The 24,009-nt window shown below is 48.3% G+C and overlaps 1 protein-coding gene across 13 annotated transcripts in view; it reads right to left on the reverse strand.

Moving 5' to 3' along the window:
• CACNA1D (calcium voltage-gated channel subunit alpha1 D) overlaps window positions 1-24,009 on the reverse strand; it is a 286,013-nt gene that overhangs the window by 96,514 nt on the left and 165,490 nt on the right. For all 13 annotated transcript variants that reach the window (XM_084902879.1, XM_084902877.1, XM_084902874.1 and 10 more), the window contains exon 9: window positions 7,901-8,070. In XM_084902879.1, coding sequence (XP_084759005.1) covers window positions 7,901-8,070 — 170 coding nt within the window. The remainder of the gene's footprint in view (window positions 1-7,900; window positions 8,071-24,009) is intronic.

Here is a 24,009-nt window from a genome sequence, read left to right on the forward strand (position 1 = left end):
GTGTGTGTGTGTGTGTGTGTGTGTTTATTATTAATTTCAGAGAGAAAAGGAGAGGGAGAGAGAGATTGAAACATCAATGCTGAGAGAATCAGTGATCGCCTGCCTCTTGCAGACCCCACACGGGGGATCGAGCCCGCCGCCTGGGCATGCACCCCGACCGGGAATTAAGCCGTGATCTCCGGGTTCGTAGGTTGACGCTCAACCACAGAGCCACGCCCACCAGGGCCTGGAAGTATGTTTTTAACTTCGGGGTGAAACAGGCCTGCTAGCCTGAATTGGGCAAACCTGGCAGGGAGGGCAATCCCAAGAGGCCACCTGAAAACGTGCCCCGGGGAAAACACCCACCCGGTTACCTCGCCGCACTGCCCTCTACTCGGAGACAGTTCAGAGGGAACAGCATCCTGGGGGGAAAGTGTTCAAAAAAGCCTGACTCCCAGGCTAACGTCACTCATGCTGGATTCACACATTTCCTGAGTCGGTTCAGCTGCCTCTTGAAAAGGTACAGTTCACACGGAAAGGAAACTGCAACGCTGTCTTGGCAAAGACGCACGTTTTTGGGGAGAGACAAGAAGAAAACAACACGAGCAAGTTTCCAAGAAACCAAGCAAGTAAGACACACGGCACCTGCAGACGCAGCACACGGACATGCACCGCACACCGCCCCTCTGTGAGCGGGGCCCGGGGAGGAGTCTGCGGGAGACGGAGTTCTTCCCGGCTGTTTACCGTGGTCTTTGGCCCTGCGCTGGCGAAAGCAGAACTTCCTTTTCTTCTTGTCCTCTTTTAGCAAGTCGGCCAGGGTGACCCCTTCAGGGTGAACACAAGCAGTTTCATTATGGTTCGGCAGAGGGCAGCAAGAGCACTGCACACAGGGCCCCGGCACCCGGGAGGTGCCGGCATCCGGGGGCTCAGACACACAAAACCCCAAACTGTCCCGGGAGAAAACCTACTGTTCAGGACCTGGCCAGGGAGCGAAAGCGCGCATTTTATAGCGAGTAATCAAAGTGCCTGTCTTTAAGAACCTGTCCTAAGTAAACAACCAAGGACAATAAACAAGCAATCCACCCTCTCTCCAGGCACAGGTTCCCAGTGTCTGACCTCCCCTCTAAAGAGGGTAAGAAGGGCATTCGGGAGCAGCACTCGGAGGGAGTCAGGAGTCCTGGGTGCTGAACGGCTGCCTGTCGAGTCCGGCCAGTATTGCTATCTGGGGCAGGCGCCTGGGTGCTGAAGAGGAGGCTCTGGACTTGGACAGATCAGGTCTAAACTCACTTTCTGGCGGGAAAACCGTGGACGGGTTACCTGACTTGGGTGAGCTTCAGTTTCATCCCTCATGAGATGTTCATAGTGGTCGGACCTGCTTTCATAGGGTCGCTTTCAGAGGAAGCTAGCAAATGCGGGAATACAAGTGGCATGCTCGGCCTTGGCAAGGCGCGGTCAACCATGACAACTGCAACTCCACTACCAGGTCACGAGAGAAATGACAGGGTCCGTGATATGGTGGTCACTCCATGAGGGCTAGTCCTTGTGGCAGAGGCCACATGCTCCGGGGAAGGGACCTGCAGAGGCAGGTGGGGCCGCAGAAGGAATGCCGAGTAGGCGAGGGCCTGCATGGACCCATCAGTGGGAATGTAAACTGCTGTCACTTGGCAAAGCACCCGTATTTCTAAAGGGCATGCTCTTTGGCCCTTTCAAATAAGCACGTGAATGTGTGGGCCCAGACCCAGGTGCACGCATTGGTGGGGATTAACGATGGCTATGGGCAGATTGCGGCAGAGCCTTGGATTCAAATCCTACCTTTGCCACTTGACATTCATGGGGCCCTGAGAAGCTCCAAACCTCTTCATGCCTCAGTTTCCTCATCTGACAAGCCCTAGTCTCACAGAGCTGCTGAGGAACAGTGGGTTAATGCACCCACAGCCCTCAAAGCGGTGTCTGACACAGGGAGCACTTGACCAATGTGAGATGTTAGTCTGTGTTCTTTCACTCAACAAAGAACATGTGACAAATACTGCCCTCGGTGCCAGCACAATGAAGAGCAGAAACAGACCCTGATTCTGCCCCATGGCACACAGTCTCACGGCACAGAAGATGGCCAGTCACACCAACAAGGCCAAAACTGCAACCCTGACAACCCCCACAAAGCAGAGGTCCACGTGCTACATACAGTCCATCGGGACAGCTTTTATTGTGGCAAATTATTGAAAATAGCCAAGGTGATGTCTTAAAAACATGGAAAGCTGTCATGGCTAACAGTTCAGGGCCAGCTGTGCTGGGTGATCTGGTGGGACCACGGGGCCAGCTGTGCTGGGTGATCTCCTGGTGGGACCACAGGGTCAGCTGTGCTGGGTGAGCTGGTGGGACCAGGGGACCAGCTGTGCTGGGCGATCTCCTGGTGGGACCAGGGGACCAGGTGTCTGTGCAAAACCTGTGTCCTTATTCCTTCTGGGAACTAATGAGGTCGGAAAGAGCAGGCCGCTACTTCCAAGTTTGGTTCGCTCTCAGAAGAGGGGCAAGAGAATGTTATTTCTTGCTTTATATACTTCGATATTATATGGATTCCTTACAGTGGGAAAATATTTCTTCTGTAATTAAAATACATTAAAAGCAGAAAAAACAACCCTGACTGGGACTCCGGGAAACTGGCAGGAGTACCTCCTCCTTCCAGTCTCCACTGGGGCGACCACCCTCCACTTTGCCTCCCTACAGCGCTTCGGAGGCTACACACTGCTCCCAGGACCACCCCGGGGAGCCGAAGTCTCCCGCGACACCAGCACCCGGTGCTCCCCGGCCAGCCGCTCCGGAGGACAGCCGCCTGGACCCATGTCTACCACATGCAGCTCTAACTGCTGCTGTTTGCGTTTCGGCTTTTAATTGAAGGTTTTCCGCTTGGAACTTGTGCCCTGAGGTAGTTTTCTTGAGATGAAAGCAGTTTTAGAAATCAAATTTTGAAGGCATAACCCTTTGAAATAGGACCAGAAAATGTCCATGCTGTGCGCTTGCAAACAGCTATCCCATCACTCGTCTGCCCAGCCTCAAGTCAGACACCACAGTAAAAGTCGTCAGGGTGGCAAGTGCAGAGGGAGGCTACAGCCATGGCCACCTGTGTCCGGAGGCCCGAGGGGCAGGGTCCCAGGGGAGGCGGGCAGGGGCGGCAGCCCACAGCCTCTGCCTGGGCCCCTGATGAAGACACAGGCTCTCCCTGTGCTCGGAGGTGGAGCTTCAGGCATCCCCTCCTTCTATGAGCATCAGTATCACCTCTGACGGGGACTGCCGATCCCTCATTGCTCCCACAGTGAACTGGCCCTGCTTTCTGGCCCGAACTTCAGAAAGAGCTCCTTCAAAGCCATTTCATTATTTTTAATGCCATTTTTTAAGACTAATCACTGACAATGAGAAGAGTTTAAAATAGAATTTTAGGCTTTCAGATTTTAATGGCCCTAGAAAAACCCCATTGTTAACTCGGAAGCAGCTGCATACGTCTAAAACATCGCTTGGAGATTTGGCAGGGTTTCTTAGGAAATTTGAAGCTCAGCAAAAAGTGAAATTATGCTTGAAAATTTCCCAAATGCTCGGGAACTAACTTCCAAGGAAATTTTTCCCATTCCATTAATTGTGTAATACCAGCTTTCTAACAGCACATGTATGGGGCTGACATTTTAAGTAAGTGGTCCGTGAACGCAAGAAGCCAGAGCACCGGGCACTCAGCCACCACCCGGCCCGGGAGGGACTGCCTGCCTCTCCGTTTTCTTCTTTCTAGACCAGTGCGCTCCTCAGTGGGGGTGGGGGAGCACTCAGGAGTTCCCAGCCCTGGCTTTCCATGCAACTTCCAGGAAACTGTAAATAAAGCCACATCACATCGAGTCCAGTCACTGACCAACTCATCAGCGAGGGGGCTGGGGGTGGCATCGGGAAGCGTCCGAGCTCCCACGGGGGTTGTCACGTACAGCCAGAGCTGGGTACCACAGATGCAGAAAATGGCATTTAGAAGATCAGAGAAAAAAGATGCTATGAGCGCATGTCCGAGCACTGGACTTAACATCTGTCCTCTGACAGAAGCAGTGACCCCCCAGATGGGCTTCAGGAGCTAGAAAGCTGTGCCACCGCATCTCGAAAGTGACCAGGTCAAGTTTGTTTTCCATCACAACTTTGAGGACCTTATAGTTTCTAAATAGCAAAGTGTAGAGACATGGTCCTAGGACGGGTCCTCGCCCTGCGGCTGGGCAGAGGTCCAGTAGCATCTGCGAAAATAACTCTGTTTCAGTCAAGCTTTGCTGCAGTCTGATGTCAGGAGCAGCGGCACGGACCCACAGCTGTGGTGGCTCCTACCAGCTATTGAGCCTTTAACCCTCATGACAACCCTACGGGCGGATATCTTGACCCTTCTTGCAGACAGGGACGTTGGGTAATGTGCCCAGTGCTCAAGTCCACATCCCAAGTCACAAAACTTGGCTGCAGCCAGCTCCAGGGAAGTGCTGTCAGAATGGCCTCCAGCCCCGCGCCCCCTCTGTGGGCTCTGACACCTGCTATTATTAATGGCCTCCTCTCCTCTCCACTGAGGCTGGGCCCTAAGGAAAGCCTTCTCACACTGTCACCTAATGCCTGTCTGGGGAATCCCATCCCGTACCCACCTGAGAAGGGCAGCTGGTGAAGTCTGCATCCTAAAGCAGTGTGGACCAGGCCAGGCTCCCTGTGCGGCCCCCCTTCCTCAGATGGAAAGCAGGAGCAGGCTGGTGTGTGAGGTGTATGTGGGCATGGATCTGACACACCCAAAGGGCTCCTTGGCACCAACCATGCCCACACTTCTCTGCCAGCTAACAGATGGCAGAGGCCAGGCCTGGGTGTGCAGATGGCAAGTCAACCTCTGTTTGTCGGTGAAGAGGACTACATGGGCCTGTTGAAAGCCTCTCCCCTGTGTTTCTGGCTGGGGCAAAAGGAAAATGGCTAGTAGCCACAGGAGGTCACAGGGAAACCCACAGTGATATTTTTCCAGGTCTGGGCTGCTGGCAATACATGCAGGGAAGCCCACTTCCTCGTCGGAAGGAGATTGGGCTCTTAAGTCAGTTACACCCCAACACGTTCCCCCACAGCCCAGGATTCATGTCTGCATTTCCAACCCTAGTCATCAGGGCTCTGAGCTCTGATGACTCAGAAAAAACTGGAGCCTCGCTCCACGGGCGACCACTGCACCTGGCAGACGGGGCTGACGAAGAGCAGGGTGCCCCACGAAGGATGTGCTATTCTGGACCAGACGCCTGCCAAGCTGGTTCCGCAGGCAGCGTCACACATCACTGTGGGCAGCAGGAGCCACCACGCTGACCATCCTGAGACCCAGGGCAGCTTTAGGGGTCTAGGAGCCCCCCTCCTCCCCCTTCAAAGTGAACTCTGAGGATCTACAACTTTTGAAGGGCATTTCTTTCCTTCATTATCTTACTAAGTGATGCTTTTAAGGGCTTTTGTAAGCTGCCTCACCGGGCTCGTGCCCTTTCCTCAGCCTGAAAACCGAGGGGGCTCCTCCCCCAGAGCTCAGCAGGATTCCCACCTCTTCCAAGAAGCCCTCCCTGCATTCCCGCTAGCTGAATCGCTGAGCCCTCTGGGCTTCCCCGGCGGACCGCTGGCCCTTGATTACGGCGCCAGCTTGTCCACTGCTTTCCTCTGAGGTGCCGCTTCCCCGTCTCCCCTCCACGGCAAGGTCTCCACTGGAAGAGGCACTGGCTGTGTCATCGGACAGCAGCAAAACACAGGAGATGCTGGGCTAGGACATAGCGTGGACCCGCAGGACTACCAGAAGGCAAAGCCTCAAATCCACAAACGCTCCTACTCCCCAATCACAGGCCAGAAAAAGGGTCCCACCACACTGAGGTTGCCACCGCCACGTGGGTCTCTGCCTCTTTCTAGAGGTGGAGCAACAGAGATGAAAGGCCATCAGCCTACATGACACTCTTCTTACACCCAGTCACCTAGAGGACACCACCGAGCTTGGAACGTAAACCAACTTCTGCTTATAAACTCTGATCTCAAATTCGGCAAGCAGTCAGCTCTAGCAATCCCCCTGCAATCCCCTAATCCTTAGGTGGTGAACACAGGTTCTTCCTTGAGGAGCAGTGGGTGAGACCTGGAGGAAACCGGGGGGGGGGGGAGGGGGGGGAGCAGCCTGCACCCCACTGGCTCCCCATTGGCACACAGGACTCAAGCGATCATGTCATTCATGACAGCAGGAAACCCTCACTCCCCGTGGCATCACAGCCTCAGAGTGCCGGGCTAGAAGTCACTGAAGGCCATCTCAGTTAAGACTCCCCTCCAGCATGGGCCTCAGCCCCCACACTCCACTGCCTACAGAAGCAACACGGATGGGCCTCATCCTCCCTGCTTCACATCTCCCTGGCCTGCACACCCTCTGGGTTCCAGCCAAACCCATGGCTCATCGCTTCCTCCTTAAGCCTTAGTTTTCCCACCTCGATGTCCTCCTCATGCCATTGCCAGGGCTGAATGTTTTCCTGACACTGAGCTGCGGCACATCTCAGATCCGACCTTCCAGGCCCAGGTCCAATGCCTCCACAGCTCTCTCCTACGGCCCTTCGTCCTCTCAGTCCCCACACACCACCTGCCTTCCTTCAGACCCGTGTCTGTCTCCCTGCTGCCCTTGTGTGTGTGCAGGCATAGCCTTCCCCAGAAGGAGCACACACAACCTCTCCATCTCGGGAGTCCTCCAGTCATCAGCACTGGTTCTGCTGAATGAGGGAACGCCTGCATGACGTCTGAGGGGCTCCGCTCCCTGGAGCTCCCTTGGCTGTCTTCTGAGAGGTAGTGCCTGGCTTGGTTTCCCAGGCCTCTCAATGGACATGCACCTCTGAAATAGGTTGTCCGTCTTTTTTTTTTTTTTTTTTTTTTTTTTTAATATATTTTATTGATTTTTTACAGAGAGGAAGAGAGAGGGATAGAGAGTTAGAAACATTGATGAGAGAAAATCATTGATCAGCTGCCTCTTGCACACCCTCCACTGGGGATGCACCCACAACCAACGTACATGCCCTTGACCGGAATTGAACCTGAGACCTTTCAGTCCGCAGGCCGAGGCTCTATCCACTGAGCCAAACCGGTTTCAGCAGGTTGTCGGTCTTTACTACCAACTAGTCTAGATTGGAAACAAATAACAAATATCTTAGTCAAATCCACTGCTGAATGTCAACACCCACTTTACCCAAGGCATGGGTGGCCCCAGGGAGAGGAAGAACACGCCTGTGAGAACAGTCTATGGTAAGACAGACGTCTTGATGGACACTGACGATGAATTCCAGTAGTCAACTGAGCACTGGGCCTTGCTACTGCAGGAAATGCTGGGGGTGCCTGGTGTCTGTGTGGGGACCTGGGGGGGGGGGGGGCGTCCACAGCAGCCACACTGACTCACATGCCTCCTAACGCTGCCCAGAACTGGCTTCTTTTCAGTCCCTAATGGGCCAAGCATTTGGCTTTTGGCTTCTGCTGGCTGGCACAGGTGGGAGCTGCCTCAGGCAGCAGACAGGTAGAGAGGGACCCTGCTCTCCAAGTTCCAATGACACTGCTCACTAAGGGAAGGAACCACGGCTTTGTCTCCTGGGATGCAGGGGAATGTGCTCTTCCCACACCTGGTCCTGCTCCGAGGGGCTTCCTGAATTTCTGAGGCGATCGGCGAGTCTGCCTGACCCTCTGCCACCATAATGCCACGTGACCAGAAACAACTCTAAAATCCAGACCTCAGCAGAAACCCAGAGGCAGGTGCATGCACTGTGCTCTGGGATGTCTAGGCAGAGGGAACCAATGGCTGAGGGGCCCTGGGTCTCAGGCGGGGTCAGGGGGCAGGAACGCCCGCTGTCGGGCAGCTCTGCATGGCACACACACTGGTCAGGCGCGGGAAGGTGCTACATACTATTTCGTTTGCTCTCCTCTCCTCCTTCCTCCTCATTCTCTGGATCAATGTCTTCCGCCTGGGTGATCCAGTCCAAGTAGCCCTTCAGGTCCTCTTCCAGCTGCTGCTTCTCCCGCAGTTTCTGGAAATCGCCCCTGGCTTTCGCCTTCTCCCTTTCTTTTGAGAATTCTCTGAGGGGGAGGGCAAGAGAACAAGCACATGTCAGGACCCCGCGGGGACCCACGGCCTGAGCCGCCTGCCCTGCGGCACCACAGCCCCGTGGCAGGACACACGGCGTGAGTGCAGCCACACGAGCACAGCAACAGGGCCACACATGTGACAGACAGGACAGTGGCTTCCCAAGCAAGACTGTGGGTGTGAGAGCTGCAGAGACCACCCCACACGCATGCACCAGCTCCTAACAAACCAACTCCCTCCAGGGTTCCAGATTCCCAAGGAGCCTAGGCCTAAAGCATCATGTGCCCTCAGGGCAGGCCTGACACCTCCGGCCCCAGGGGCCTGACTCAGAGGTTCCCTCCACCCCTCATTCCCCACCTCCCACCCCCGCCCCTGACAGCAGGCATCACACTTCAAAGAGAAAGGACCCGGGAGGGCATGGTGTGGTCACAGAGCACACCAAGTCAGTGTTTCTGCAATAGTTCCAGAAACGTAGCATTCCTCCTGTGTGCTGGCCCCTCTGTCCAAAACAAGAGCCCTGAGAGGCGGAGCAGTCCAGGCTCCCTCCCACCACACGCAGGCTCCGGAAGAGCAATGGACAGACTCAGGGGAGGCCCACCTCAGCCCCTGTCCCCCATCCCAGCCAGGAAGCGGAGCACTGGCGGGGCACCACTGTTGGCTTAACCCCGCTGCTTGCCGTGATCTGCCCCCAAGCCTTCCTGCAGGAGGTGCGAGGCAGTGCGGTCTGCTCGCTGCCCCACTAGGGGAGCACCTGCCCTGGAAAGGCTGGCAGACGTGTCCATGTTCCCATCCGGCCGCCTTCATTCTGCCCTCGTGTCTGCACTCCTACATCTCTGCGTGCACACAGAACCCCACACGGCTCAGCACGTCCGAGAGTCAGGGGGACCATTACCCACTTTCATATACAAGGAACCATCTGCCTCTCCAGCCGAGAACGGTTCCAGGAGCCAAGTTATGTGAGTTGCTGATTAATGAGGATCATGAAAAGCTGCTAAGAAGGATGAGGTCCCAGGCAGCGCAGCTTCTGCACACAGACCCCCGGATTCCGACCGAGGTCACATCTGCCTGCCTCTGCCTTCCGTCCTGCCCAAAGCACATCTGCCTTTCAGGCACCACATTACCTCAACTCCAATGACAAAGGGGAAACAACCTGCTTACAGAAAGCCAACCCCCATTCTCACTCCTCACCACCACCACCCCCCCACACACACACTCTGGGCTGAAAAGGGCTGAACAGATATGTGAGCAGCCAGTGACGCCGGCAGTTCAGATAAGCAACTGGCATCCTTGCCAAGGCTTCACCCTCTGCCCTCAGTTTGAAAGGACACACTCATTGCTCATCACCCACTCTTCTGACGCTCCAGAACCTGTGCTTGGCTCTGTGGGGGCTGGTCCGTCCCCAGGGTCACCCAAGGTCACCAGGAAAGCAAGGAAGGCAGGGCTGTGCTGCCTCCTGGGCCCGGATCCCAGAGGAGCGCCCTCCAGGGGTGGGCAGGGGGCAGGGGAGCGAAGGTGGTGAAGACCCCGAGATGTTGTCTGCACTCCCCGCTCCGAGGCCTCTCCTCCCGAACGGAGAAGACCTTGTGTCTCAAAAAAGAAGGTGCAAACCATACCGTGGTGAAATGGCTGATTCAGGGTCAGGGCAGGATAGGTACAAGACAAAACAAGTAAAGAAGGCCTTTTGAAAAAACACACCCAAACAATTAAATAAAAACATGATGGGGGCTTGCCCTAAGGATACAGGAGCCAAAGCAGCGCCTCTCACTGGCCAAGTCTGTGATTGCACCCCAAAAGTTATAACTAAGGGTAGTAATGAATATAAAATATTTTTGAAAATCAGTCCACACTCTTATAGGTGACAGATGGCAGGCTCCCTGCAGAAATGGACGATGCTGTCCATTTCTTAGGTTTTTCTTTCCATGTCTCCGTCTCCCCCAGAAAGCCCCCCTTTAAGCAGCCATGCAGGAAGTCTGGGTACCAAACAAATGCACACAACAGAACAGGCCTATCCTTAAAGAGGCCAGAATGCATCAGGACAGCGAGCCCACAGCTCTGAGCTCTCCCAGGAGCATGAAACGAGTGTGACCAAGCCAGACATGCCGTCTGGAGCAGCCTCCGCCACCAGCCTGCCGTTTCCTCTTACCATTTACAGGCCTCGGGGGCTGTGGATTGGCTGTCTCCGGGTTGTTAGACAATCTTCCCTCCAGGCCCATGTACTCTGGAAGGAGCCATTTCTCAGGGAGGAACCTCCCTGCCAGCTGGACAACTACCAAGCGTCTTACGGGGCCGGTCTGCCCACACCTCGTCCACCGAAAGCGCCTGACCAAGTCGGGGCCAGAGCGTGTCATCAGCTTTGCTTCCCTCTTGGCTTCCAGTTTCTACTGCAGACCTGACTTCATCCTGGTGCTGTCTTGCTCAGGATGCCTCGTGGCTCCTCCCTGCCGCCCTCAAGAACCAAGGTCAAATGCTTCAGGCTGGCACGCAGCCTCCTGGCCTTCTCCCACAGGACACGTACACTTTGTATTTTGGCTTCACTCTTCTCAGTTCCTCCATGCTCTGAGCCCCTGTCCACGGAATGCCATCCACCTGAACAGCCGTCTTCCATCTTTAATTCCAGCTCACCTTCCCAGACCCAGCTTCCTGTGGCTACCCCACCCAGAGTCCTGCCTCCTGCCAATCACCAGGACACTCTGCTCACTGAACGTCAAGACACGGATGTGTGTGTGCCCTCTCCCAGCTGGCCTCCATGGATATTTGGAGCAGAGCCCAGCGCGATGCCTCATCCCCACCCTCCCTGGAGAGTGCCCACTGTGAGGGAGGGTACAGACACAGGGGAAACTGAGGCACTGGGAGGTTGGTCACACAAGCCCGTCTAGCTCCCGAATGACCCTCCTAAGGACCTCAACACGGGCACATTGGAGGCAGAGGAAGGAGAGGGCAGAGTATGAAGGGATAAGTTTAGAAAACAGGCCTTAAATCCCAAACCAAGATATTGGGGTTGTTTCCCTGTAGGCAATGGGGAACCAACAGAAGTTTGATAGGAGAGAGTCCTTATCAGCTTTGTTTTGCAGGAGTTACTTGGGAAGATGAGATAAGAAGAAGAAGATGATGGTGGTGAGGCAGCCAGAAGGCATTCAGTAAACAATGAGTGAGACTGCCTAGATTCAACATCAATAAAAATGCAAGATGAAAGTAATATGGCTCTGATAAAATTCCCATCTTTCTTACACTATAACACAGAGAAGCACCTGGGAGGCCCGCCATTGATGACCCCCAACCACCCCTCCCTCTCTGGGCAGTTTCACCTTCACCCCTTTTTGTGATGGTGCCCGAGTGCTGTCACCCCAGTTACCACAGACCTTCCCGCAGGGCCGGATGATGCCCACCTGCCATGCAAACATCCCTTGCCTACCTGCTCAGGAAAGAAAGTCGGGTAGGTAGGGAGGCAGAGGAAGGGTGAACAGGAGGTCAGACGGAGAAAAAGGACCCTGACATATGTCCACCACCACCTTAGACAGTCCTTCACCCGAGACTATGCCAGCCCTGGGCCCCACCCATCAACCCATGGCAGGCGCAGCAGGATCTGGGCCTTCGCTGCTGGGGCTGACCTGGTTTCCTGCAGGAGAGCCCACCTAGGCCATGGCCCTTCATTTTAGTAACAACAAAAACCTTATGTATTTCAACCTTTATCTGGAGCCCTCAACCTTTCTTTGCATGCACTGTCCCCTCAGGACTCTTGCGACCTCAGTGTGGGACGAGCAGGAGGAGGATTTTCTCTCCCATCTCACAAAGACCAAGGCTGGGGTTCCACAAGGTATTGTGCTGACCCCATGCATGTGCCCTGCACACAGGGACCCCAGGGCTCCTAACCATTGCTCTTTCCATGGAATGCCAACTTCTCTGTCTCCTGGCTCAGGAGATGCACAGAATGGATGCTTATTGATCAGGATTAGGAAGAGAGGGCAGGGCAGAATGCACTGGTTACCCCACATCCCATCTTCTTCCACAGCCCCAACACAGGCTCAGAGGAAGGTGGCAGCACCCTTTCTGCTCATCTCCCCATGAGACACCACCCGGGAAAGACTCTCTGTGCTGGGACCCAGCCAGCCTTCCTCCTTGGGAGCCCTTTCCACCCCCGTGGGCCGGGCACATGGAGAGAACTCCCAAGCCTGACACTGCCTGAATCTCCAGGCCCTGACATCCAGGCTCTGGGAGCCCTGGCTCATCAGCACTGCTGAGGAGAGCACCAAGCCTGGAGCAAGCCACTGCCTCCAAAGGCAGTGCAGGGCCCCGGATGCCACAGATGCTGAAGGATGGCCCACCATTTGCTCTGGAATGTGTCAGTTCTCAGATGCCCCATACAATAAAGGGGCCACTGGAAGTCATGTTGATTTAGAGAGAGTGGTTTTTTCTTGAAGGACTGTAATGCTCCTTGTTCTAACCTGACTCACACAAATAAAATTTAGACAAATTAAATACTTAGAAATATATACACATGCAGAAAGCAAGCATAAAACCTACAGTGAGCAAGGTCAACAGAATCACTAGGTCCCAGATTTCAGGCAAAACTGAGGAATCAGAGATTCACTCCTTCCCCCTCTCCCCCCTCAAAAAAAAAAAAAAAAAAAAAAAAGGCAGCATTTATAAAAAGTAGGAGGAAGTTGAAGAGTAACCCACTAATTTTTTATCATTAGAGGCCAGTCTTCCTTAGACCTAAATTATTTTCTCTACACAGACATAAAGAAAGAAAACAGATGAAAAAGTAGTTTGGTTCAAAAAATATTTTCTTATTTAAACCTTAATTTTTTTTGGAAAGCATGTAAATTCAGTTTCTGTTAAAAAAAAACAAAAAACTAAGTGTTTCATTTTATTTATTTTTTTTTCTTTAAATATATTTTATTGATTTTGTACAGAGAGGAAGGGAGAGAGATAGCAAGTTAGAAACATCGATGAGAGAGAGTCATCGATCAGCTGCCTCTTGCACACCCCCTACTGGGGATGTGCCTGCAACCAAGGTACATGCCCTTGACCGGAATCGAACCCGGGACCCTTCAGTCCCCAAGCCGACGCTCTATCCACTGAGCCAAACCGGTCTCGGCTAAGTGTTTCATTTTAAAAATCAACAATAAAGTGTGATGTTTCACAATAAATTTAAATTAGTGGCACTGATTCGGTTCAAAGTTCATCAAAATCATTGGTGTTGCTCCAGTTTTCCCTCAATCAACCACAAAAAGCTAAGATTAGCCACAGTATGTTCCTGTTCTCTCTGCGGGAGGCAAACGGGCCAAGATGGGGGCAGGGGCCTTGGGATGCAGCTCTCCATTCACAGGATCCACTCCTTTGCGGGGAAGGCCCAGGGAGGGCAGAGCGCTAACCTGTGACAGCATCCTTCCACGGCAAGCTGGGCACCGGCCGCCAAGTAGAGGGGCGTCACTGGCTGGCAGAGGGACAAGAGAACATGAAGGATCCTTGCTCACACAGTAAATACGTTAAGGGGCATTTTTCACAATCTTATTTCTAATCATCAAAACTATTCTTTGGGAACTCTTTACCGAAATAAACCCCACGGTGCATCCTTTCATGAGGATTCGGTGCCTCCTAATTTTTCGGTTTGCAAAGGTCTGGGTGTACTGAGATTTCCTCAGAACAACCCTCCCCTTTTCATGCATGTCCTTGACTGCTTTTGTTGACATACAAGGCTCTGAAGATGCATTAAATAGCAAACAGTTTCCATCTCTGGAGAAGATGAGCCATTTTCAAAGTAGGCGATTCCTAGAGTTTGATGAGTAGGTTGAGTTATCCACTGTGAATGGCAGATGAGCGGGCTGGGTGCATGGGGCACTATGCCTCAGGGACAGGGATGGGGACGGAGTGAACACAGGCACCAGCTGTCCGGTGCTCTTTGACCACCCCTGGCCCTTTCGGACCACTTGTCCTCGCACCCTGTACCCCAGCCACCCTGAAGTTCACTCGTTCACTCAAGGCACAGAGCTCGCTTTTAGCTCTAGGCCACTGTGTCCTTCCCTAAACCTCAATTGCCCCTCTGTGACCCTCCTTGTCTGGGTCAGTCTATAAGGACATTTATCCAATGTCCTTAAGAGTCTCGTAGGTAAGAATTTATTTCATAGCCCTACAATTGTTATTTAATATTCTCTTCACCACACTAGCCCGGAAGGTCTGTGAAGGAGGCACTGTGTCTGTCTTATCTTTGTATATTGGTTCCTTATCACAAACCCTGGCTATTAGTAGTTGCTCGATAAAAATAGGCTGAGTTTATTTAACAGATAGAACCATACGCTTATGGTCATGTCAGAGACATGGTCAGTATGCTCTGTGTTACATGTATTGGATCACAAATGCCCATGTAATTTTCTATCACCTACAATTGTCATGAAGAAACAAAAAGAAAGACAGCCAGAATCCTGTACAAGTCCAAAAAAAAATCATGCATGGGAATAAGTTCTTGCTTCTTAGACTGAAGCACACCCTTCCTTTGCCCCATCTTCTTGTCTGGGGACAGAGGAACGCTCTCTCTTTGAAGACTGGGTTTCCATGGCTACTAAAGACTTTCCAATGCTCCTACCAGGCAATTTCCCCTGCTGGTAAGCATCCATGCAGGTTGCATGCTAAAAGTTAGACTTCTTGTTTCATTCTATTTACACACACACACACACACACACACACACACACTTTAAGAGATATTATTTAAAACACACACACACACACACACACAAAAGCATGGGCTTTCTTGCCCGGCATCACTTTCTCTGAAAGAACTCATCCATCAATCAAATGAGCCAAGCCAACATCACACTTTTTTTACGACGGGCTTCAAACACTGCTGTTTAAGATTTCACTTGAGATATACGCCTCAGTAGACTTGACAGATCCCAGTTTTTAGAGAAAAATAAAGAAAATGTGTACCTGAAGTCTGACTGGAGAGGGTGGAAGAACTATTAAAATTAACATGTTTGAAGGTACCAGCCACCTCAGGGCATGGTGGACTCGGACAGCGATGGTTTGCTGTGTGAAGGGCCTGGTGGGTTACACGGCGGCTGGACCTGCCTGTGCAAACATCTGCTGGCTGGGTCTGACTACTGAGAAGAAGCTGGAACTAAGCCTGCCTGCTGGGATGTCCTCAAAGCAATACCTATAGGAATTTCAGCCCCAACCCCACCTACTGCTCAGGTCAAAGGCAAGTCACCTGGCGAGAGACCCTGAGAGGAGATGGAGTCTCCCTCCGAGCAGGACTCCTCCTTGAAAGGCGGAAAGAGTGGGCAGTGCCCTTGCTGAATCACCAGGCTTAGCTCAGAACAAGGAAACAAGCACCATATTCTAGGGGAGGTGCAGGGATCCAGAGAGATCCACCCCCAGGAACAGGATCCCCAAGGGCCCCTTGAGCTAGAATGGAACTTGTTCACATTTGGTTTTAACAGGAAAAAGAGACCAATTTCTCTGAGGCCTCCATATTCCACTAGTCAACTCTGTTTTGGGTAATTAATTCCAGGCAGAGAAAGAAACTGACCAGGCATGGAGAACAGAACAGCTCAGGAGATATCAGCACATTCCCGGTCTGGTAGATGGGATCCCACAGGGGGTTCCCTCACCCCTCACCAGACACAGAAAGAACTTCCAGCTGCAGAGACAAGCAGATCGAGAGTTAATCCCTCCCTTACTAGGATTTTCCTTACTAACTACGGTAGCTGTGTGGTTTTGAGAAAAAGGGTAAACCTCTCTGAGCTTTGCTTTCCTCATCTGTAAAACGGAGGCAAAGCCACTTCATCAGACAGTAGTGAAGGGTGAAAGAAATAACCTAATAAAGCAGTCGTCCAGTGCCTGGCCTATCTCAGCTGCTATATCAATAATGATAAGCAATAAAACATCCTCTCATACGGTCCATAGCCCAGAGTTGACAATGAAGTCCACAGATGACTCCTTCTCAGTTGAGAGGCACTGGCCAGGAACTGTCTTCTGCATCAACTCCTTTAGCCCATCCCCACTAGGGCCGCCCCAGAGCTCTCCTCAGTGCGTGCCACCGTGGGAGGCACCAGCTCCTTCTGGCCCAGCTCGCCCCATCACTTTATTCTCAAACACCTCAACGGCCCCCGTGAATTAAGAGATCCTGCCTCCCTCGGTGGGTGTTCCCAACTACGCACCCATGTTTGGTCCACAGCTCACCGGCCAGCGCAGATGCCTCACTAGCCCCAGACACATGGTGCACCTGCTTCCCTCACACTCTGGAGGTCTGGAATGTAGCCCTCCTTGCTCCCCAACCTTACAAATGCCGGTCCTTCAATGCCCTCCCGAGTCTGGCTTCCTCAGGAGAACCCTCTTGGCTCTGCCAACCCTCCATTAGACTCCTCGGGCACACTGCCAGGTACAGGTGGTGCAGAAGGACACTCAGCTGAGAGCTGACGAGGGAGGGACCAGGACTCCTCTGGGGAGCCATCCTTCATGGGTTAGAACCCTTCAGTGGCAGTAAAAGCCTCTGACCCAGAAGCTGAAAAGCCCAAATGCTTGAAGGCTCCAAGGCTGCCAACAGGTAATTTAAACAAGCTCATTTTAAAGCAGAGCTTCAAGGGAATGATCTTTTACCCCTGAATCCGAACTCTTATGACAATCAGACTTAGAGAAATTAGGTCAGCGTTTCTAGTGCCACTCCAGGCCGTAAGAAAGATGTGGGACCTTGGAGAGAAGAGCAGCGAGTGGGTGTTCAGATGGCAAACAAGGCTTTTCAAGCCGCAGGAACTTCCTTCTGGAAGGAGACTGCAAGCTAGCCAAGGCTGAGCACATCTCACACTGGGAAAGATCTCTTCAATTTACAAAGTCCCTCCCCATCCACTTCTCTCCTAAGACCTAGGACAGCACTGGAAAAAAATTACAAGGCAGTGGTGCTCGCCAAGTCTAGGGATGAGAAAACCTTGATTGGAGAAGGGAATTGCATTGACCAATGTCACAATTCTAGGCATTACAAAGCCAGGACGCTGACCTTACACTCTTCCAACTACAACACGTGGAAACCAATAACCACAGCAACTAGTAATACCCTCAGTCAAAGGAGCCACCGAAGGCCGGGCAGCACTCAGAGATGCCAACCACAGCACCGCCACACCTTCAGCTGGGCTAGCAACGCTGTCTGTGTAGAGACTGAAGCTTCTGACACTCTTCAAGCTGGGTGAGCCTAGAACCCTGAGGGCTGGACAACATCACCCCAGACCAAGTGAGCCAGAGCCCCCCTTAGCTGAGGCCTCTCCCCCATCAGAAGACCTCCTACCACCAAGCCTCTGCCCTCTTCACTGAGGGCTTCAGCGAATGTCTGCCCAAGTGCAACCCCTGGCTTCTGCCCAGAAGCCAATCCCTGGCTTTTCAACTCCCTGACATGCTCATCTCCAATGACCTTCTCCTCCATGCTACTTCAGCCACCCAATTCCACTGTCAAACCCTAAATAATTCTACCACCCCCAACCACAAATTCAAGATTTCCGCTGACCACCACCTCCTTTCATCCCAGCGGACCTGTTCGACAACTCCCGCTATAAACATTGCTAACCTCTTTGGAACCAGTCCAAAAGGCTAACAATGCATTTTCTCTCAATCCATTAGGCCTCTCCTTCCCGCTTAATCTATGACCCATCAGTGATGTTCTTGCCCAGACCCTAATCACTCTTCCATCTTTTTGCTGTACACAGATAGCAAAGCTGCCACCCCAGATGAACTCAAATACTCCTTTTCTCTTCTCCATGGCTGGGGATGAGCAGTCAAGCATGGCTATAGGAAGTCACACAATGGGACAGACTGCCATCAATAGAGATCCGCCATCGCCAGCTTCCACAGACACCTCAATGCTACCTTTCATCTTCTACCTCCGTTCTCCGGCCCAATCACTCCCTGACTCCCAGGAATGACTATTTTGAGCCTTCCCCTCGCTCTTGAGACATCTGACTCTGCCACTTACTCACTCAGCTTCCGCAGTTAACCTTGCCTTCCTCAGAAAAACCAGGAAATCAAACAGGAAGACTCTCAGCTTCCCACTTCCACACCAAACTTACGCCTGCCCCATTTTCTCTTCCTTTCTTTTCATTACAAGGAACAGCACCTTCTCTCAATACTCCCTGTCTTGTGACATCTTAATAAACTGAGTTTTCCAATCCATGAACAACATGCAACCTTCCATTTTTTTAGGCTTTTCATTTCTTCAGCAGAGTTTTATATAGAAGTAGTCTCGTACATCTTCCACCAGATTCACTCCCAGGATTCTTGCTCTCTTGGGAGGCGGGGAGGTTGTATCTTCCATGTCTCTGTCAAACACTTTGAACATATGTAATACAGTTGTAATGATCCTTTTTATGTCCTTTTCTGCTAACTCCTACATCTGTTTTTCTGCCTCTCTGCATCCCTAATAACCTTGGATTGGAGCCAGGCATTGTAAGTCTTATCTTGTCGGGTGCTCGAGCTTTCTGTATTCCTATAAATAACCTCATGCTTTGTTCTGGGAGGCGATTAGGTAACTAGGATCAAACTGTTTGATCCTCTCAGGTTTTGCTTTCATGTTTGGTCAGGTTAATCTGGAGCAATGTTCAGTCTGGGACTAATCATTCCTCACTACGGAGGCAAATCCCTTCTGATCCTTACTCTGCCCAATGTCGTGGAAATTACGAGTTTTTCCAGGCTGGCTGGTGAGGACAAGCGATGTTCCTGGCCCTGTGTGAGCCACTGAACACCATCCTTCCTGATCCATTTGGATGCTCTTTCCCCAGCCAAAGGTAGTTTCCTCACATGCATGTGCGGAAAAGTACTCCGTCTTAACACTTAAGGGGACTTTCTGCTTATCTCAAGTTCTCTCCTCTCTGGCACTCTGTCCTGAACACTCAGCCACCGTGGTGTCCACAGACTCTTCGTCTCCTCACCTCGCGGAGAAGACACTGTCTGGGTTCCCCTCAACATGCCAGGGCCCAGGATCTCTTGCTTAAGCCAGTGAGCAGTGCCAGCCACGGAGCTCATTTATTTCCTGTTTTTTTGGGATCAGAATTGTCTGATGTCCGGTGTCTTGAAAACCGTAGTTTTATATATATTGTCTGTTTTAGGTTGTGTTGTCGTCTTGGGTGGGAGGGTGGTACTGGTATCTGGTACCCTATCATGACCAGAAGCAGAAGTCTCTTTTACTTCTGTTTTAAAATCAATTTTATCTAATGTACACAATTTAGGTTTATGGTTTGGCTAATGTTGACACCACGTAAACAACACCAAAGTCAAGATACAGAACATGTATAAAACCTCTCAGCAAGTTCTCTCATTCCCTTTTGCCAACCACTCTTCTTCCTCCCACCCTGGGAAATCAATGAGTTGATTCTGCACTACAGATGGATTTTGCCTCTACCAGAACTACACGTATGTTTTCCTTTGTGTCTGGCTTCTTTCCCTCAGCAACATGTTTTTTGAGCTTCGTTGTATTCATACTTCAAAACTTTTTATTGCTGAGTAATAGTCCAATGTCTGAACCAATGTCTATTCACCTGTTGGAACAGACCATGATTGGAACAGACTAATATTCCAATGTCTATTCACCTGTTGGAACAGACCATGATTTCCTTATCTGTCTACCTGTTGACAGACACTGGGTTTTTCCAATTTAGAGCTACTATGAACAAAGCTCTATGAATATTTACAGACAAGTCATTTTTGGACCTAGGTTTTCATTTCTCTTGGGGAAATACCTAGAAATGGAACTGCTGAGCCATTATATGACTGTTTCCAATCTTAAGGAAAAATATTCAGTCTTTCATCATTAAGGATGATGTTAATTACAATTTAGTTTATTTTAATTTTTTGTAGATAGCCTTTTTTAGGTTAAGGATGTTCTCATATATCCCTAGCTTACTTAGAATTTTTATCATGAATGGAATAGTCTACATTTATCAATATATTACTTTTCTCCTTCATTCGGTTAATGTGGTGTATTACATTGTTTGATTTTCCAACAGTGAACCAATCTTATATTTCTAGTACATACTCTCTTGGTCATGAGGTGTTATTATTCCTTTAATATTGCTAGGTTCAATTTGCTAATGATTGAGAATTTATTTGTGTCTATATTAAAGAAGGATATTGTTCTTTTCCTATTAGGGTATTAATTAAGTTTTACTACTGAGGTTATTCTGGCCTCACAAAATGAGTTGGAAAATTTCCTCTCCTCCTCTATTATCTATAGGAATTTTTTTTCTAAAAAATGTATTATTTATTTCTAAATTGTTTGACAGGAGTTCACTTTCACATCATTTAGGGCACCAATTTTCTTTGAGAGGGTCTATCATTCTGAATAACACTTAAAAAGAAATATAGGTTTCTTCAGCCTTTTATTTCTTAAGTTCTGATAAGCTGTTTTTCCCCCAAGAAATTTGCTCATTTCTCCCAAGTTATTAAACTTATTGTCACAAGATTATTTACCCTACTTTTGTTACTTCAATGTCTTTAATATCAGTTCTCTCATTTTAATACCATCACAATTTCCTCTATTTTTTTTTATTAGTCTTGCTAGAGATTTACCAAGTTTAAACTTTTCAGAATCCACTTTTGTTTCTGTTGACTTTACCTATTATTTGCATTTTCTATTTTATCCATTTCTGTTCTTCATCATTTTTTTCTATTTTCCTTGGATTTAATTTGCTCTTGTTTTTATCAATTCTTAGATCGGAATGTAGATAACTAAATCTAAACCTTTCTTCTTTACTAATATAGGCATTTAAAGGTATAAATTTCCCTATAAGTGATACTTTAGATCAGTGTTTCCCAAACTTCTCTCATGATGAGAATCACCTGGTGGAGTTGTTAAAACACAGATTCCTGAATCCCAACTAAGAAGTGCTAAACTAGAATTTTTGGGAACATATAGGTAAAATTGTATACTTAACTAGTGCTCTAAGACAGATGTTATATACAGAGCACTAAGTTAGGTATGCAATTTTACCTATATGTTCTCAAAAATTCTAGTATAGCACTTCTTAGTTGGGATTCAGGAATCTGTGTTTTAACAACTCCACCAGGTGATTCTCATCATGAGAGAAGTTTGGGAAACACTGCTTTAGATGGATAATACAAATGCTGAAGTGTTGTATTTTTATTATCATTCAGTTTAAAATATTTTTAAATTTTTATTGTAATATTTTTCTATGAATTGTAATTTAGAAATGTGTTTTTTAATTGCCAGGGATTTGGAGGACTTCTAGACAGTTTATTGTTATTGATTTCTATTTTAAATCTATTGCTGCTAGAAAAACATACTTTTGTAATATGTCAATCTTTTGAGATTTAGTGAGACTTTTTTTCTTATAGTCCAGATGTGGTCTATCTTGGTCAATGTCCTAATTAATAGAATGTCTTGAATAGAATGTATATTTGGCTGTACTGGATATAGTGCTCTATAACTATTAGGTCAATTTGATTGAAAGTGTTTAGGTATCTATACTTACCATTTATTTTTCATTTTTGCGCTCTCTAAATTATTGAAAGAGGATTATAAAAAATTTTATCTATATGGATTTGTTGATCTTTTCACTTAATTTGACAGCTTTTCCTTCATGTAGTTTAAAACATATTAGGTACAAACATATTAACAATAGTGTTTTTCTTGATAAATTGACACTTTTATGATTATGGAATGTCTATCTCTGAGATAGCTCTCTCTCTGGAAACACTTCTTGTATTATAGTCTATTATATTTTGTATATTTGGTATTAATATATTTATCTGATTCTTTTAGTTTTAATCTATGTTGTTATATTTATAGATATTGCATTTTTATTCAGTCTGAAAACTTCTGCCTTTTAATTAAATGTTGTATCCATTTTAACTTAATGAAATTATTGATATGGTTGGGTTTATGACATTTTGTTACTGGTTTTATTCACCCCATATGTTCTTTATTCCTTTCCTGCAGATAATTGAAAACCACTACTATTTAGTATTCCACTTTATCTTTTCTTCTGCCATTTAAGTGCTACTTTGTTTTATTTTTTAACCATGCTCTAGAGATTATCATGTGCATCAATAATTTATTATGGCAAACCATTAATTCATATTATATTAATTCATGTTATATTATAGTGTAAAACTTTACAATAGTAAAGTTCCACTTAGCTCCCTTCAATTTTTTGTGCTATTGTCATATAGCTTATTTCTACATGCTATAATCTCCATAATACTGTGTTATTACAATAAAGCCTCACTTAACATTATAAATAGGTTCTTGGAACTGCAGCAAAATAATGTATTACAAAATCAATTTTACCATAGGCTAACTGATATAAACAAAAGTTAAATTCCTACTGCATCTCATCAACATTATAATGAAATGACATTGAACAAAACATTGAGAACCAGATGTATTTTTACTTTAAATGATTGTCTTTAAAAAAAAAAAAAAAAAAAAAGTTAGAAATGAGGAAAATTCTATCTTTACCTTCATGTTTACTATTTCTGGTGTTCCTTATTTTTTCATGTATATTTAAGTTTTGACCTGGTATTATTTTCTTTAGTCTGATCCTTTAATACTACTTGCTGGTAACCAATCACCATGGCTTTTGTTTTTATTTTTTTTTTGGGGGGGGGGGCGTTGTTTTGTTTTGTTTTTGCTGAATACAGAATTCTAGTTTTTCTTTCAGCTTTTTAAAGATGCCTTTCCACTGTCCTATGGATTGCACTATTTCTAAAATAAGTCATTAAATGATATTATTTTCTCAAAGTATGAAATTGTCTTTTCCTGAGTGGTTTGGTTTAAAATGCTGTATTTTTAATTTCAGTCATTTGAATTTAATGTGTTTAGTTATGCTTCTCTTTCTGTTTTTTATTGCTTAGGGTTTGTTAAGCTTCATCGATTTGTGAATTTATAGTTTTCATGAAACTATAAATCACAAATCCATGAAGCTTAACAAGCATTTTTAGCCATTTTTTTCTTTTAAAAAAAGTCTTCTTCCTCAATGTCCCTTTCCTCTACTTTTGGGACTCCAATTTCACATTATCTCAGATTGCTTATTATTATTCTGGTGATCACAAAGTCTTCACTGATTTTCTTCCCTTGAGTTTCCAATCTGCTGCTTACTTCAAATATTGTATTGTTTCTATTTCTCTACTGAGAATTGTCATCTGTTTCTTTATTATCTTCATCCTTTCCTTCTATTCCTTGAACAGATTTATAATAGCAATTTTAAAGTCTTTGCTAATTGCAACACTTCTGTAATTTCTCAATTTGTTTTTATTGACTTCCCCCTCCCTTGATTATGGATCATGTTTTCCTGTTTCTTTTCACATCCTGTGGTTTTAACGATGGGGAAACATCTGCATTTTGTTCTTTCTTTAATGGGTGTTGACTTTTGTTTAGGCAGGTGTTTAATTATTGGGTCACTTGGCCTGATCCTTGTGACACTTGTTTATAAGATTTGTTGAGAAAGGTTTCAAGTGACTCTTACTCCGGGGTCAAAATAGCCCCACCTCTAATGCCTGGCTTTTCTGAGGTCGCCAATCAATGTCCAATGCATTCATCAGGGTCAATGAACTCCAGCTGTCAGAACTCCTCTGTCCACTGGCAATGGGAGAGTTCCAGCAGCTTCCACCTTCCTAGCAGCTGTTCTTTACCAAGCCCTAATAGTCTCACCTGGCACAGAGCAGCTTAGTGTACGGTCAAATACTGAAGAGAATCCCCACTCAGATTTCTGGAGCCCTTCCTTGCACACCTCTCCCAGTATCTGCCCTGAAAATGCTAGCTGTCTCACAGCCCAAAATTTACTCTTTGCCTCTTTAGCAAATAAACTGCTGTCCCCTGCGGGGCTCTGCCTCCTCAGCCACAATCCTAGGAAACCAGGACAATTGTGGGAGACACTTGATGTGCTTCCCTGCTCTTAGAAACCCCAATCCTGTGCTGCCAATTTCCATCTTCAGAG

Source organism: Pipistrellus hanaki (assembly GCF_964339955.1).
Source record: "Pipistrellus hanaki genome assembly, chromosome: 13".
NCBI classification, from domain to species: Eukaryota; Metazoa; Chordata; class Mammalia; order Chiroptera; family Vespertilionidae; genus Pipistrellus; species Pipistrellus hanaki.